Here is a 17,348-nt window from a genome sequence, read left to right as displayed (position 1 = left end):
TAATAAAAGACATGCTGTAATTCAAACAAGAAAAATTTGGGAGAAGTTCTGTGTTATCCAAGAAGTCAAGCAATATGGTCATGGTTGCCTGTTCTGGCCTTATATTTTTGAGAGGGACTGAGAGTAAAGAATATGAAGGGAGAAGCTACTTTTCCTTGTTAGGAGAAAACTGAGATTTGGGTGACTGGAATAGATGACTTTTTGGAAAGACAAAGTTCTATTTGCTAAGCCTATTTTGTAAATAAAGGAAAAAGTGTATGTACATAATGCAGGTTTATTGGTAGCCCATCAGCGCAGGTCTATTGGTAGCCCATCTTCCTCCCAATCTGTTTTAGATTAATGTCCTTCATTTTCACCTCACTGAAAAGTCATGAATAATAAACATGTCCTGTTTTTTCCAGTTCTTCTGCAAATGGTTGCCCAGTTGGACACATGAAAATGTTTTTCATATTTAGTCGCAACATGAAGAGGGTGTTGTTGTTTTTTTTTAAAACCTTCCCCTCCAACATCTCAAATTATATTTCTTTTCTTGCCAGGAAATTCAGCAGGTGAAAACTCTTGAGGAATTAGAAGCCTTCATGCTTAAACATGGAGAGAATGTTATTGACACACTGGGAGCTGAAGTAGACCGGCTTGAAAAGGAGCTAAAGGTAATATTCAGCTGGTATAAGTCAGTTTGAATGCTCCTCTTTTGCTGATATTTGGGGCTTTATTGTTGTACTCTTAAAGCAGGGGTAGACTTCAGTTGTTTGACTGAACACATCTGACCTTGAAAACAAGCATTTCTCTTGTTCCTGGTCTGTTTGACATGTGGTGTTTTGTATCCAGTGGTCTGGCACTCCTGCTAGTCCGGCACCACCTGGAACCTGGAAGTGCTCCAGGCAGCCAGACAATTGGAGCTGCTCTGCCCCGGGCTTCACCAAGTCAGCCGCTGGTCAGTTTCAGCAGCTGCTGACTTGGGGAAGTCTGAGGCGGAGCAGCTGGGGTGCTGCCCGGTTGGTCCCGCAGTACCGCCCCCCCCATCCCTCCCACCCTAAAACCTCATAGCCTCCACTTCTGATAATCCGGCACCCCTTGGGTCCTAAAGGTGCTGGATTATCGGAAGTTTACTGAATTACCTATTTGTGTTCTCTGGAAAATGACAGTGATTTCAAAGTCAAGTCACTTTTAGGCCTTGAACTCTAAATCAGCTGTAACGAGAAACCACTTAAATGGTTTTTAACCATGCACTTAATGTTGTATCAAAAGTGATGTCACTGCATATGAAGAGGTTTCCAATTACTTTTTTTGTGTTTTTTATTTTACTCTTGGTAATACAGACTGTCATTGCTATTACTGCTCTACCATATGACATCCATCCTTTTTTTTCAGCTTAGCATTTAACTATCTCTTCCAGTTGGAACAGTAAAGATGTGTCAGCCTTGTTAGATTTGGACTATTAAAATCTTACCTGAAAAACTGTGGTGCACTTTTATTTTCATTTACTTTGTGGTCTGTCTGTTATACCAAATCATAATTTTATAAATGGATAGATTAATCACAAGGGCCTTTAAGGTAAATATTTTCCCAGCTCTTCTACACTGTGCCTTTCTGATACCAAATTCTAGAATGATGGTGTTGAGTTGCACAGAGATCTGGTCATACATTTGTGGTATAACTCTGGTTTTGTATCGATAGATCATGTGATGATGTGTGATCACGTAGTTTTAAGCAGAGACTAGGAATTCTGAAAGTATACATGAATTGTAAGAACATTTGGGAAGCAGCAGAACATTCAGTTCTGGTTTTGGAGTCCATTTTGCTTGCTTTACATTCTGATACATCCCAAAATCTGAGAGAATGCTCTTGCTTGAAAAACAGCATTATCTGTTCCTTCCAGGTTGTAATGGTGTCTGTCTCATGCCTTTTGTGGATGACCATCAGAAGAAATAACATATATACAAATAGATCATAATAGTTTGCATGAAATAAACTGTGAACATCTGTTTATATTACACATTAATGAAAAGCGTCCAAAGGAAACTTTTCAATACAAAACATAACCATTCTCTGCATTTCCTAGGGGGGTACTGTAAGGTTGTGATTAAAAAAAAAAAAAAAAAAAAAAAAAAGATTTTCCTGTCTCTGCTGATAAATGTTTTCTTGCTTTTGGTGTAGTCAAAGTGTTTCCCTTATCTGAAACTTACACATTTGGACAGATAGATATTTCCATAGAGCCATAGATAAATTCCATGTTATTTTTCTAACGGGAGTGCAGAGCCATGATCGTAAGCATAGTGTGTCAGATATGTGTTGTGCCTTTGTGACTGCCTTTTCCTTCATCAAGAGATCTGTTTAAACCTGTCTTTGCCTAGCATGGGTAGGATTTTTGAAAAACATTCTAAGTAATTTTAGTTTTATTTCCCCCGAGAGGTGCAGTTAAAAATCAAAATCAGTGTTTTGACTATAATTGGATCTGCAGGCCAGCCCTTAGTGATTTTTGAACATCAGATTCAAGAATAATAATTTCCAAAATATTAATCCTATTTTCAGTGTGTATATAGGGATTTCAGTAATTGTGTTTCTATTGAAAAGCTAAAGTCACTCGTAGAAATGACTGTGAAGCAAGTCACTTGAAGCAAACATAACCTATTATGACAACCACATAATATTTTCTCAGGGTTTGAAGATGTGTATTTCTTTAATAGAAACTTGGTCAGTATTTTAAGAATTACAAATCATTTTAATAGCATAGGCCCATTCCTTTTGTGTACTTTTGGCATTCAGAAAGTGCCTGTTTACATTCTGTATTTAACTTTTTTTTCATTTAGGTATTATCTCTAATCAGTTGCCTATTTAAAATGGGAGCTGCTTCATTCTTAGCATTAGAACAGATCTAGCTATGAATTTGTCACTATTGTAATACATGCTGATAAATGTTCCTCAGTGGACACATTTTTTAGATCTGCTGGTAGGATGGGTTAAATATATTAGTCTTCATTTTAAAACAATTGCTATGTTACCATGAGTAGAGATTTGTTATCTGGTTGCCAATATTTTGGCAGATTTTGTTGTCCACATCAGCATGGTACATTTGATTATTTGCGCTTATGAATAAAATTAGTTTATTTTTTGTTTCAGCAACGCAATCCTGATGTTCGACATGTAGATTTGGAGATATTATAGATTTGACAGAAGAAATCCTTGGATTACTCTCTTTTTGGGAACAAGTTTGCACAGAGATGGAATAGCTAATGAAACGGCAGTCACCTCAATACCATACCTCATTTACTTTACGCTGTGTGCTTCCTGAACTGTTACTGATTCAGTTTCCAAAATGGGGTTAGACTGAAGGTCAACAACTTTGTCTAGAAGTTCAGTTCAACAAAAGCTACTTTGCATAATTTTTATACGAGACTCTTTGGAGGTGCATTTATTTGGGATTTGGAACTTAAATCTTTTAGTTTCTATAAGGCAAATGTTAATGCCTGAAAATATGCAGAATATAGCGTCTCCATTTTCAGTTTTTTGTTGGCTTGCACATGAGTTTGCTGTCATTTAACTCCTTCCTTCTAGAAGCCATTGGAGATACTTGCAAGATACAAATATTTAATGCTAATAGGCTTTATTCCTTTTTTCCAACTGTAAGTTTTGAACCAGTTATATTCTAGCAGTATGGTCTGTCTTCTCTGAGACCAGTCCCTCCAAAAGGAATTGCTCTTTTCTCATGTTTCACGATCTGGAAACTTGCTTCTGTCACTTTTGCAATTATTGACATAATCTCAGAGGGTCAGATCAGTCTCTTGAATGCAGTTGGCTTTGTGCTTGGTCCAGGCCCTAGAGTACATTGGGTTACTGATCAGGATGTAGAAATCTCAATAAATGTTTTTGTGTAGATGATCTTGGCCTATGTCTTGTGGTAGACATCCTCTCTTCAGACTCCCTCTGCTCCCCTTTTTTGTTTTAACTTCCTAACATTGGAGGATATAACATGGGAAGTGATTTACTATAGTACTTAGTTGTTTTCTGTTAACTCTCATTTGGCTTTTGTTACTTTTAAGAGGCAGTGTTCTACAGATGATCTTTGCTTGTAGAGGCAAGAGGTGTATAAAAGTTTTTGTTACTTTTAAGAGGCAATGTTCTACAGATGATCTTTGCTAGTAGAGGCAAGAGGTGTATAAAAGTTTTAACACATTCTAGAAATATTTATAATTAAATAGATATGAAGATTATATATTAATTTATTTACACAGGCACTACTTGTATGAATCTGTAGATAGCTTTTTCATTTTTCAAAACAATCCCTTTGTGTGGGGGAAGTAAAATGATTGTGCGTCATGGCTCAGTAATCCCAAAACTGAGTGCATAAAATTTACATGTTTGAAATGTAGGATTCTGGTGTTACAAAATAGATTTCTAGCATAAGGCTTTCTGCAATAGGTATCTAAGTCATAGCAGATTCTGTACAAAATAGCTTTTAATAAAGGCCAAATGAGTACAAATCCTGCAAATCTGGTAATTGAAATATTAATGGAATAATTACAGATAAATCTTTCTCCAGGAAAAAAATCCTTTATGCACTTTAAAACGTTTCAATAACATGAAAATTGCTCATGGAAGAGAGGTGACAGTAAGAGCATCCTGATGATTATTTTGCTGAGTAGTCTAGTGACTGACATACCGAGGGGCAGAAAAGTTGATATGGAACACAAGTAATCAAAATCAATTTGTTGAGATTAAGTTGTATGCATTGCAACAAATAATAATGGTGGAGACCAAAATGTCAGGATTTGATTAAGTGCTTTGTAATAGTATTTTTTAAAATGTAAAATGTCATTTGGCAGTGAATTACGAGAATTTAAAATAGCATGCCTTTTGACAGTTGCAAAACACTGCATGCTGTGCATTTTAAATAAAATGACATTCCAGAGTTTGAGGCTTTATGTACTGTAATGTGTATAATGGATAACTTTGTCACATAGTTGGCAGTGAAGGGTCTGTTAGCACCCTTGCCTCTAATTGCTATTCCTTCTCTCCTACCCAGACATTTGTTTATAGCCTATTAGTTCTTAATCTAAGGGAAGGCTCCATTTTTATCTGTCTGTCTCCCACTGCACTACTAATTAATCTGTAGTATATACTCAAGACTGATAATTAGAGATGTGTTTAATCAAAAGTGGTATTTTAAAGTTAATGTCACATGTTTGTAAAATGTTACAATTTTGTGCATAGTGTCCCAAATAACGAATAAGGGACATTTTAGCACGTTTTGAGTGGTTTAGTTTTGAGTCTTCTCCACATCTCACCATGTATTCTGCTGATCACCTAATCATCCTGGAAGAACACTGGAACTCAACTGTGATTAATGCAAAGTCTGTTTATCTTGCTTTCTCTCTCTTCTGTTCCTCCCATAATGCATGCAATTTTTAAGTATAAAGTATTATACAATTTCTGAAGAAAAAGTAAAAATGTTAAAAACTTGAAAGGGAATGGCAAAAATGTGAACATTGCCTCTGGTCATGCTCTTCAGTGGTGGATGTGACAGGTATGCTAGGCCATTGTGAATGGGTGTCATTAATCTGTAAGGGAGTATCTCTGTATGCTGTGTTCCTGAAACCTCTGCAAAGGTTAGTAAATATTAGATGTGTACTGTAATACCTTATCTAATTTAAAGAGCAACTTAAGAACATAATTTTAAAGTGCATGCTGCTCTGAGAAGTGTGGGGGGGAAATGGCAGTGCCTCAATTTTAGCTGTTGCGTATATATGTGCTCGTGATATCAGTGACAAAAATAAGATTTTACTGCTTTTTACTGTCTTTGCAGTGCTATGAGAGTGAGAGCTGGATTCTGTCATCAACAAGATTGATTAAGTTCCAGTTGATTACATCTTTGTTACCCTGTTTGCATAGGCATCATTAAGATCTTAATTTTATTTACAGAGCCACTTTCGTTGGTGGGGATACGAGAGGAAAGAGCCCAGCTTGATTCTCAAAATCCATTAAAGGTTTTCATGGCTTGTGTTAAGTTAAAACAGAAATTGGCGTAATAAACCTGGTACCTCACTTTAGTTACTTTCTGAAGGGAATCTCACTTTGAAGTGGTAGCAATTTAAAATGTGTGTACACATGACTTTGATTTAAACTGTAGTATTTTTCTGATCTAAAGAATTGTTTGAACTGGGTCTAGGATATGGTTTAACCTCATTACAGTATTCTAGTGGGAAACTTTTTTGGGTGGGATAGCCAGTTTTCGTGGGAGGATATTTTGGATAAAAGTAAACTTGCACAGTACTAAGGAATTGGGGTTTTTCTTCATGAGCCATAGATGTAACACATCCCTTAATATTATCTCTCTTGAAAGAGTGGTAAAATGAATGGAGATAGGAATCATCTACAGTTAAAACATTGTTGATTTTTTCAATACATCTTTGTTTCTTAAATATATTTTATAGATTCTGCTGCCCTTATAGTCTTTATTTCCCGCTAAATAAAGGGATATAATTGCCCAAATCTAGTTTTTGTAAAATAAATTTTCATTATTTGCAGGGTATTTCATAAATTAATCTGGATAATATTAAGGCAATGCTGATTGACAGGAAAAATGTACTTTTGAGGAGTGAGTCTAACCACTGCATCCACTGACGGCTCAGTGTTAAGGTTTTATTAGACATTTTTGTTTTTGGACTTTTGTGCCACTTTCCTGAATAAGTTGTCCTCTGAATCTGGACATAGTATCCTTTCCTCTTCAGATGAGACCTTCACTGCGGTTATCAATAGTTATAATCTCTAGGCTAGGGACTAGTTTCAAAAGCTTTCCGTGGGGCTAACCTTGGAGGCTGTCCAGAAACTTCAACTGGTGCAGAATATGTGCGGCTACCTGACAGTTGAGTTAGGGCAAAGAGGTAGGAGTATATTGTACTTGTGCATTGAATTTTGGATTGACTCCCAATTCACAATGGAATTTAATTCAAGATGCTGGTTGCTATCTGTAAAGCCCCAAATGGTGTAAGACTCAGTTGTTTGGTATTGTTCCACCTGGGCTCAGCATAAGTGTCTCAGGTTTTTTTGTAGCAGGGATGCAGGTCACAGGACCTGGACATTTTCAGTGGTGTCCTCTTTTTTTTTTTTTTTTTTTTTTTTTTTTTTTTTGTTGCTCATACATTCTGGAAAAGTCTGAGCCAGACTATGTGCATATTTCAAATGTGACATAGGCTTTCTGGTAAGGTCTGATTTCTCCTGATATTTTATCCTACTATCAAGTTTGGTTCTTCTTCGGGTGATGTCCCCATGGGTGCTCCACGCAAGATGTAGGGCCATCCTGGAGCCATGGAGCAGAGCTTTTCAAGCATTGTCTGAGCGCCACGCATGCACGAAGGGAGCCTTGCGCTGTGCTCAGCTTGGCACCTTGCGTGTGGCTCACCCTCTTCCCCCTTCAGTTCCTCTTCTACCAGTCACAGCTGGAGCTCTTCATTCTCCTCAGCTTCTCCTATCTGGTTTCGTTTTCCCTATCTCTTCACTGTGTGGTGATGCTTTGGTTCATCCTGTTTAAAAAAAAAAAAAAAAGATTGTTTTCTGTCAGCTTCTCACGGAGACCCTGCTTTGGCGGCTGCCTGCCCCAGCTGCTCTCTTCTCCAAAAAAAAAAAAAAAAAAAAAGGGGGGGGTGGGGTGGGTAGGGAGGGAGGAAAACTAGAAAAACAATTTTAACAACAGAGCTTTAACGGCGGTAACAGTCACAGGGGCAACCCCTTATAGAACGCTCCCTGCAACCCTGACAGATGGCGCGATGCTGGGTTAATCTGGCTTTAAAAAATGCCACTCATGCCAGGAGCCGATGCTGGTCTCTGATAAATATGCAGACTGTATCCCCTGTCTCAGGGAAACAGATGTATCCCAGAAATGCGAGCTCTGCCGTTCTCTCAGCGAGAGCAAGAAAAGACAGGGAGCTTTGGCTCCACATAATTTTATTGGACAAGGCGATGCAGCCTGAATGCTCCCAAGCCTTTTTACCAGCAGCTGTGTCTGCCAGAAGGAGATCTGCCTCACCATTACCACATGGACGGGCTAAAAAGGGACCATCTTCATCTAGATCTCCGCCCCTCGTCCCATCCTCCCGAGTGCTTGGAGGGGACAAGATGAGCACCCCCAACACAGGGGAATCAAGTGCTCAGACCAGCACTGCGACCTCCAAGTCACGCTCAGCCTTGGTGCTGAAAAGATCAGCCTCAGTACCAAAGGGCTCTTCCTGGCGCTCACGCACACCAGTGCTGGCATTACTGAGGGATGCAACACCTATGCTGCAGACAGTTAAACAGCCCGCTCATAAGGAGCGGGCTTTGGATGAGAACCTGTCACTCCCCAGCTCCATACTGCCTCCCAAGGAGGCTCCAGCTTAGTCTGAACATGATGCAGGCACAGACAGCATAGCACAGCTTTCACCTCTGCATTCCAGAGGAGCTTCCCCGATGCAGCCTTCCTTCAGGCTTTCTCCACGTTATCCCAGATCTCCAGTACAGTCAGAGGAGGATGCTTTTAATTGGGGGGGAACAATACAGTGTTTTTTCCTCACAGCACTCACCACGTACTACACCTCACCATCTTTACTACTACCATAATAAACCACCATACTCTCCTTGGTTCTCAGAGTGGCCATACCCTCCACCCCACTATCCACCCCAGTGGGCTCTGTCAGAGCACTGGGGCGTACGGAAAAGACACTATGCCTCATCTTCTACCTTAAGATTACCTCCATCCTCCCTGACCACAGTAGACTGATGAAGAGGAGGAAGGTCAACTCCAACAGACATACTGAGTTTCGCTAGGTGGATTTGCCTCCTGACAGTGCTTCCTCACATCTCCAAAGAGGCGGTAATACTGGACGACACTCACCCAATAGATGACCTAAACAATTTCAGGAGCTGTTGAAAAGGGTGGCAACAACATAAGAGGTCCACCTGCAGGAAGTAGGGGAGAAACAGCACTGACTTTTGAAAAATATCCACTCTGCTTCACAGGGGAGAATTGCACTCTCAATTGACAAGGCAGTAATGGAGGTCTCCGATGAAATCTGGTGAACTCCTGCGTCAATTCAGCCAACATGTAAGAGATCCGACAGGAAGTACTTTGTGCCACCAAAAGACCTAGATTTCCTTTTCTCCTATCCACAACCTAATTCTCTTGTCGCTGCTGCCAACCAACGTGCAAAAGCCCCCCGCACCAAACCAGCATCCAATGACAAAGAACACAAGAAGTTAGACCTGTTTGGGGGGGGGAGGAGGTCTATTCTTTGGCCACTCTTCAATTAAGAATTGCCAACTACACAGACTTATTGGCAAACCACGACTTTGACAGCTATTCCAAGCTGGAACGCCTTCCTGAATCCAAAAGGCCCATTCTTAGGGGAATCATACATGAGGGTCATACACTTGCTCGTACAGCACTCCTTTCTGCAATAGATGCAGCTGACACAGCAGCCAGGGCAACGGCTACAGCTGTAGTGATGAGAAGAGCCTCTTGGCTTCTATCAGCTGGGGTACCCAAAGAACTCCAGTCAAGGGTAGAAGACCTCCCCTTTGATAAGCTCAAGCTTTTTGCGGCTACCACGGATGAAGTCCTACATAGTAGCAAGGACACCTGCACTACCCTCCGTACACTTGGCATGTACACCTTGCCATACTGTTGCAGGCGTGATACCCCATACAACAAAAGTAAGGACAGCTACTACACCCCGTGTCCTACAAAGACAGTAGGACTACAATTGCCCTAGACAGCGCCCTCAGAGGAGACGCCCCCCTCTAATCCGCTCCTCAGGCTCCCAGACAACAAAACAGCAGGTTTGAGGATTTGGTCAGGAGCCTGCCCGACCTCCCACCTTGGCCTCTTCCAACAAGCCACTACCATCTCTTCATCAACCAACTTCATTCCTTTTACTTACCATCAGTGGGATGTCATAACATCAGATCAATGGTTCTTGGAGATTATCTGCACAGGATACACCATTCTCTTTACGTTGCTTCCCCCTGCCCATACCCTTTCCCTGCCCCTCTTCAGGGACCCCTCTCACGAAACACTCCCAAAGAAGGTGCTGGACTCACTCACATGGACAATTTCCACCAACCTTCTAACAGGCATCCACTTCCACCAGCCTGAACCATCCAGGCAGATGACCACAGATGCCTCCTTTATTGGCTAGGGCACATATCTCCTTCAATACACAGTTCAGGTCAGGTGGTCAACACACAAGTCCTCATTAAATATCAACCTTCTGAAGTTCAGGGCCATGAGGAATGTGTGCAACCATTTCCTTCACATACTTACTGACAACCTGACAACCATGTTTTGCATAGACAAGGAGGAGCTTGCTCCCCATCACTGTGCGCTGAAGCAATCTGCTTCTGGAATTGGTGCATCCATCATGGTATCACCCTGAAGGCCTCATACTTACCTGAAATAAACAATGTTCAGGTGGATGCCCTCAGCCTCAGTTTCAATTCCAACCACGAATGGGAATTATGCCCAGCCATACTCACCTCCATCTTTCACCACTGGGGGTGTGCCAAGTATGGACCTCTTCGACTCCCAACAATACTAAATATCCTCATTTTTGCTTGAGAGCCACTCTAGGCAGGGGATCTCAGGGCGATGCTTTCCTCATCCGTTGGAACGAGCCACTGCACTATGCCTGCCCACCCATCCCGCTTATACCCAGAGTTCTAAGCAAGATCCAGATCAATGAGGCTCTAATCATACTAATAGCACCATCATGGGCCAGACAGACCTGGTTCCCATTTCTGCACGCAGTGTCTGCGGCTATGCCATATCCTCTCCCATCCCATCCCATCATGACATCCTATCTCAGGATAAGGATAGATTACTCCTTCCACAACCCAGACGCTTCACCTATATGAATGGCTCCTCTCTGGTTCCAAGGTACAGAATCCCTATGTTCAGATTGTGTAAAAGCAGTCGTCCTACTGAGCAGAAGGCCATTCACCAGGGCTACCTACATGCAAAAATGGAAAAGATCCTCAGCCTGATGTCACTTGTACCATGCAGATCCTCACACCACACCACTCCACCAGATTCTTAAGTACCTACATCTCAAATCCGGGGGTCTATCAGATCCCTCCATGAGGGTAGCCCTTGCAGTGATATCAGCTCTTCATGAAAGCATAGACAGCTCATCTGTATTTGCGCACCCCACAATGGAAACCCTTTAGAAGTGTTCTCAAAATCTTTTATCGTCCTGTCAGGGCGCGTCCCCCTGTGTGGGATTTAAAGCTTGTCTTACTGTCTCATGAGACCCCCTTTTGAGCCCTTGGCCACTTGCCCAGTTCAATTTTTACTAATGAAGGTGCTAGTCCTTACAGTCATCACCTCGGTGAGGAGGGTTGGTGAATTAGGGGCTCTCATGGTAGACTCCCCTCCCCCCCCCCCGTAAACAATCTTCACTAAGGACAAAGTCATGTTACGCCCACATCCAACATTTTTACCCAAAGTCTGCACGTCCTTCCACATCAACCAACCTATAGTGCTACCAGCGTTCTTTCCAAAGCCTCACGCATGCCCCAGGAATGCCATGCTCCATACAGTTGATATACAACGAGCGTTAGCCTTCTATATTGACAGAACATGGTCATTCCGTAGATGTTCATGCTTTTCATATCCATCTCATCACACTCGAAGGGCGCGCCTATCTCAACCCAATGTATTTCCAAATGGGTCTCATCCTGCATACTACGTTGCCATGCCCTCCGCCACAAGCCCTTGCCGATTCCTCTGAAGGCTCACTCTGCCTGTGCAGCTGCAACCTCCACGGCTTTCCTTACCAACGTACCACTTAAGATATCTACAGGGCAGCCACTTAGTCCTCAGATCATACTTTGGCTAGGCATTACGCCATTATGCCACAATTGGCTGTCGATTCAGCACTGGCTATGGCAGTGCTACCTATAGCTTCTAAGCAGTGACTTCAATTCCCACCATTCTGTAATGACTGTTCTTCGAGGTGTGTCCCCCTCCCCCCCCCCCATGGGTGCTCCATGACTCTCCCTTCCTCCCCTCTATTCAGAGTCCCAATTACTTGAATGGAGAAAAGGAACTGACGGGGAGAGCGGGAGGGCAAGCTGCGCTTGCTCACAGACACTACTTGAAAAGCTCTGTTCCATGGCTCCGGGATGTCCCCACCCCTTTTGTGGAGTACCCACGGCGGGGACACACCTCGAACAGTCGTTACTGTACGATGTAAGGAACTCCCTTTTCTGGGTTTTGAGAGCAAATATGATAAATCTTACAATTTTAAAGTGTGGCAAAGCATACTATGATGGATGCCTCAAATCTATGTAAGACCTAAAAATATTTGCATATGGCAGAAAGTTTGCCATTTATTTGAAAATTCATTTAAATTACCCTGTTCGTTCATAATTTGGATTGAAACAATATTGCAACAAAAGAATCAACAGAAATTTATTGGAATGACTTAGGGTTTGACAGAAATCTTTTTTGTGATAACTTATTTTTATGGCAATTAAGGCATAGCAGAATATAATGATCAGTATTGGAGAATGTTGCTCCCTGTGGTACAGCTAAAATTGCCTATAATTTTCCCCAACTTTATATTGCTGAGGTGAGTATAAAATGAAAACATCCTTCTTTAGTGTTATGTACTATGTTTTTATATTTTCTATGTACTCAATACCCGGAGAGAAACTAACAGGTGAAATGGAATGCTAAAGAATTTGTGTAATTTGGCGTTTCAAAAAATTTCTCCATATGCTTCAAAGAGGGTAGAATGCCCCATCATTTTCAAAATATTTTCCCATTGTTTAGTGAAGCAAATGGATATATAATACAGGCAGTCCCTGGGTTACGTACAAGATAGGGACTGTAGGTTTGTTCTTCAGTTGAATCTATATGTAAGTCGGAACTGGCGTCCAGATTCAGCCGCTGCTGAAACTGATCAGCAGCTGATTCCAGGAATCCCGGGGCAGAGCAACTCTGCCTCGGGCTTCCTGTAGTCAGCCGCTGGTCAGTTTCAGCAGCGGCTGACTTGGGGATGCCTGGGGCAGAGCAGCTCAGGTGCTGCTGGGTTGGTCCAGTAGCACGGCCGCTCCTCGGCGCTACTGGACCAACCCAGCAGCACGCCAGCTGCTCTGACCCAGGCGTCCTGATTCAGCCGCTGCTGAAACTGATCACCAGCGGCTGAATCAGGACTCCTGGGGCAGAGCAGCTGGGGTGCTGCCAGGTTGATCCAGTAGCGCCAAGGAGCAGTGCTGCGGGACCAACCGGCAGCGCCCCACCTGCTCTACCACAGGCCCCGGGCTTTGCTCCACGTCTCCCTGGTCTGCTGGGGGGGGGGGCACTAGCTGCGTCCCCCCCAGCAGACCAGGGAGACGGGGAGCAAAGTGGCGGAGGACCCGGGCCGGACCCGCGGCGCTTCCAGATCAGACGGGGAGCAGCTTTTCTCGCCCTGGAGGAGGCGGGCGGCGGGACCAGGCGTCCCGCCGCTCCAGTCCTCCGGGGCGAGAAAATCCCCGTTTGTAACTGCGGATCCGACATAAGTCGGATCCGCGTAACTTGGGGACTGCCTGTAGTTTAGGCTGTGTTTGGTACTGAAATAGAGTATCTATTTGCTATGGGTTATAAGAAAGGAGCTCTGACTTGCAAAAAACAATCTTGTTTTCAAAAAACATGCCTTTGAATAGTCATATAAACTGTAGAAACTACAGTAAAATGAACTGGATTTGAAAAAAGGAATGGAAGACTTATAAGTAGTAATGTGAAAAAAGTTGAAGCCAAGAAAAAATAGGATGTGTAGAACCTGGTAAGTGGAAAAACGAACATCACATTTTCTATATGATCAGTGTGATTGAAAATAAGGTAAATATTGTTTGAATGGAAAATAGACACTAAAAATTATCTGATAACGGTACAAAATGCCATATGTTGTTAGTGTCTTCTCCACGAAAGAGACTGTTCTGAAACATTTTTATTTCTTTAAAATGATTGGTTGAAACAGATACTTTTTTCAATCTACCGTATTTTAGCAAATATAACCCGCAGATTATATTCATTTTTACAAACCCCGCACCACCCCTGCGGGGTACACTCGGGTGCGGGGTATACAAAAAACTTTTTACTCACCTAGCGGTGAGTGCTCCTGCACCCCTTCCCCCGCTGCACAGCTGCCAGCCTTCGGGTGGGGGAGCGCTCATCTCCTGGTTCCTGTGCAGGAGTGCTCCCCCACCCCTTCCTGCAGCTGCACAAGAACTGGGAGATGAGCGCTCCCCCGCTTGGAGGCTAGAGGCTAGTGGCTGTGCAGCCTCAGGAAGGGGTGGGGGAGCACGCTCATTCCCGCGCCTGGAGGTTGTGCGGCCACGCGGGACCCAGGGGGGTGAGTGCTCCCCTGCCCGGAAGTTGTGCGGCTGCTCGGGAACCAGGTGGGGTGAGTGCTCCCCCATCCGGAGGGTGGCTAATTCCCCCCTCCCCCGATCCGTAGAAGCGCCCCTCCCCTGCACAGTTGGAAAAAGTCTTGTATACCCTGCGGGTTATACTCACGCGCAGGGTATACAAGATTTTTTTTTTTTTACTCAAACTGCAAAAACCGTGGGGTATATTCGGGTGCAGGTTATTCTTGGGTGTGGGATGTATTCGTTAAAAGACGGTAACTGGAAAGTTTTGACAGAATGGTGAGGAGGTGTAGGAAGAGAGATGAGCATTGGCACTGCACTGAGGAAACATGGAGGATTTATTTTTCAATATAATTGATTCAGAGCACACTCCACTATATGCACAAACACTGAATGAAAACACTGGTATGTGATTTGGCCACCTAAATCTTGTAACTCACTCCAACAAAAGGAATTTGGAATGAATTGAAGATCTTTGTTGTTTAATAAAAACAAGACCTTTACAGCAACAAAACAACTGAAGCACCATTTTGTGGATGCATTAAAAGCAGTTATCTTCTATTAGCAAGAAATATATAATGTTCTGAAAATTACTGCATTGTGAACACACAGATATTTAAGAGTGACTACAAGAAATTCTAGTCAACTTTTCAATCCCAACTTGTCTAAACATCTGTGGACAAATTCAAGTGCTCAGGTAAATAACTTTTTGCAGATTCCCTTTATTTATTGTACTGTCATGTTGAAGGATTCACTAATTATTTAAATAACATGGAGAAGAAAAACTAGTTGAGAGGGGAAAATCTTGTAGCAAGTACAGCAATAGTTTTCTAGGCTGTACTCTGTGTACTTATGAGGGCAGTTTGTTTCTCTAATACTGCCCCAACTCACCAAAAACATTCAAGTAGAGGATCTTACTGCCTTTTAAAAAGTTTTGTACTGATAAAACATATGTTCAAAAGCTGACTTTCAAACTGAAATGTAAAGTATATTTATTAAAGATTTATTTTAGGATAGAGGCAACTGTTTCAAATCTTGGAGCAAAAGAAAACATGCTCTTAGAATATTTTAGAAGATAAATGTGGTAACTATATTTTGAAAGGAGATTACAGGCAGTCCCCGGGTTACGTACAAGATAGGGACTGTAGGTTTGTTCTTAAGTTGAATTTGTATGTAAGTCGGAACTGGTACATATTGTAGGGGAAACTCTAGCCAAACATTTCTCCAGAGCTCAGTTTTATTCTCCCACACCTCACTTCCCTCAGTTCTTTATTCTCAAGCTGAGGTGTCTGCTGAGAAAAGCCGCTCCGCGTCTCCCTGGTCTGCTGGGCGGGAGGTGCTAGCTTCGCGTCTCCCTAGTCTGCTGGGGGAAAGCAGCTAGTGCGGGGTTGCCTCACCCCGTTTGTAAGTAGGGATCTGATGTAAGTCGGATCCATGTAACCCGGGGACTGCCTGTATGTGAAAATGTGGTTTATTTAAGTGGAAATGTGCTATATTGAATATGAAAATACATTTCTGTTTAATCATTACTAACACTACAACAAATCTGAAAGCCATCATTTTAGACATCTTCATTTGTGTCTGGAAGAGATCTTTCAACTGAGAACCTCAAAATCAGTGTCTTATGTTTTTCTGAGAAATCATATCAACATATTTCCCCTTTTGTGAAGCTTTCTTGTGATGCTTTTCCACTTCGCTGTATTTCAGTTACTTTCCTACTGAGTGACAGGCATAGACATCATATTAATATTTATGTGTATTTCATTGTGTATGCTTAACATTGGTACATGTAAAAAAATCTGGAAACTAATTATTCAGTAAAAATGTTAAATAAATAGTTGATGACAAAGATTATACATTCTGGTTTAATTTGAGCAGAGCAATTTATATTTACTTTTCTGAGATAACCGTGGAATACATTAGCTTCGGGCAGATACTGAGCAGGTTTGGACAGATTTACTGGCCATTCTGAATACAGAATAGCATTTTTACATTACTATAATTTAGGAATTCTAGAATTAACTGAGATTGCTAGAAACATTGTTTGAAAAGAACTTTTAAAAAGTGGCCTGTGACCTCAATCTCACAACAAATTTGTAGCTTTTAGATGGTAGCAAGTGTATTCTTCAATTTTGACCATTCCTTAATCAAGACCTTCTGCCTCCACTAACACAATGAGGTGCATCCTGCAAAGCAGAACATTCAGATTCCCAGCATCGGCTTAATCCATGCTGGTTCCCTCCTTGGCATGAACTCATGGTATGAACCATCTTCACATCCTGATTCCAGATCTGATGGTTAGGTCAAACCCAATAGAGCAGACAGATTACATTTGGGTATACAGGTTGGACCTCCCCAGTCCAGCACCCTCGGGATCTGATGGGTCCTGGATGAGGGATTTTGCCGGACCAGCGAAGGTCATTTCTGCCAAATCCCCAACGTCTCTTGCTGCTGGCCCTCAGCGAAGGGCTCCTGGACCCACTGCAGCAGCCCCACTACCACAAGCACAGCTCCTACTGGGGTCCAGTTATGCTGCCAGGCAGCAGCCCCACTTGCATTTCAGCCTCACTGGGCAGTCCCTCTGCCCCACCGGGCAGCCCTGCTGCCGGGTTTCCAGCCCAATCACTGGGCCACCCCACTGCCTGCCAGTCTTGCTGAGCAGGTTTGCTGCTGGGCTCTAGCCCTGCCAGGCAGCTCTGCTGCCTCTTGCCACCAGGCTTCCACCTAGTTTCACTGCCACAGGGCAGCCTCACTACTGGGCTCCAGCCCTGCTGCAGGGCCACCAGCCCTCCACTGGAACTCTCTTGCCCCGGATCATCCCTGATCCGGAAGACCAGAGAGTCCTGGTTAAGAGAGGTTCAACCTGTACAAGCAAGTGAATGGGGGTTCCCAGAGGTTCGGCTCAATTTTCTCCATACAAGAATTCTTATTTGACACATGGCTGGAAACTAATTCCCCAGCAC

At 42.7% G+C, this 17,348-nt stretch overlaps 1 protein-coding gene across 2 annotated transcripts in view; it reads left to right on the top strand.

Annotated features, from left to right (window-relative positions):
* Positions 1 to 16,236, top strand: part of SLC30A9 (solute carrier family 30 member 9) — a 68,065-nt gene extending 51,829 nt beyond the window's left edge. Inside the window, exons 17-19 of one of the 2 annotated variants that reach the window (XR_012904313.1) lie at positions 537 to 650; positions 3,121 to 4,082; positions 4,153 to 16,236. Coding sequence is in view for 1 of the 2 variants with exons in the window: in XM_075930514.1 (XP_075786629.1) it covers positions 537 to 650; positions 3,121 to 3,165 (159 nt within the window). In the remaining variant the exon portion in view is untranslated. Of the gene's footprint in view, positions 1 to 536; positions 651 to 3,120 lie in introns of both variants that reach the window. The other variant, XM_075930514.1, reaches the window with a different exon arrangement.
* The last annotated feature ends 1,112 nt before the right edge of the window (positions 16,237 to 17,348 follow it).

This window comes from Pelodiscus sinensis, chromosome 5 (genome assembly GCF_049634645.1).
Source record: "Pelodiscus sinensis isolate JC-2024 chromosome 5, ASM4963464v1, whole genome shotgun sequence".
NCBI lineage: Eukaryota > Metazoa > Chordata > Testudines > Trionychidae > Pelodiscus > Pelodiscus sinensis.
Note: the sequence above shows the minus strand (reverse complement) of the source record. Positions and strands in the feature narration are given on the sequence as shown.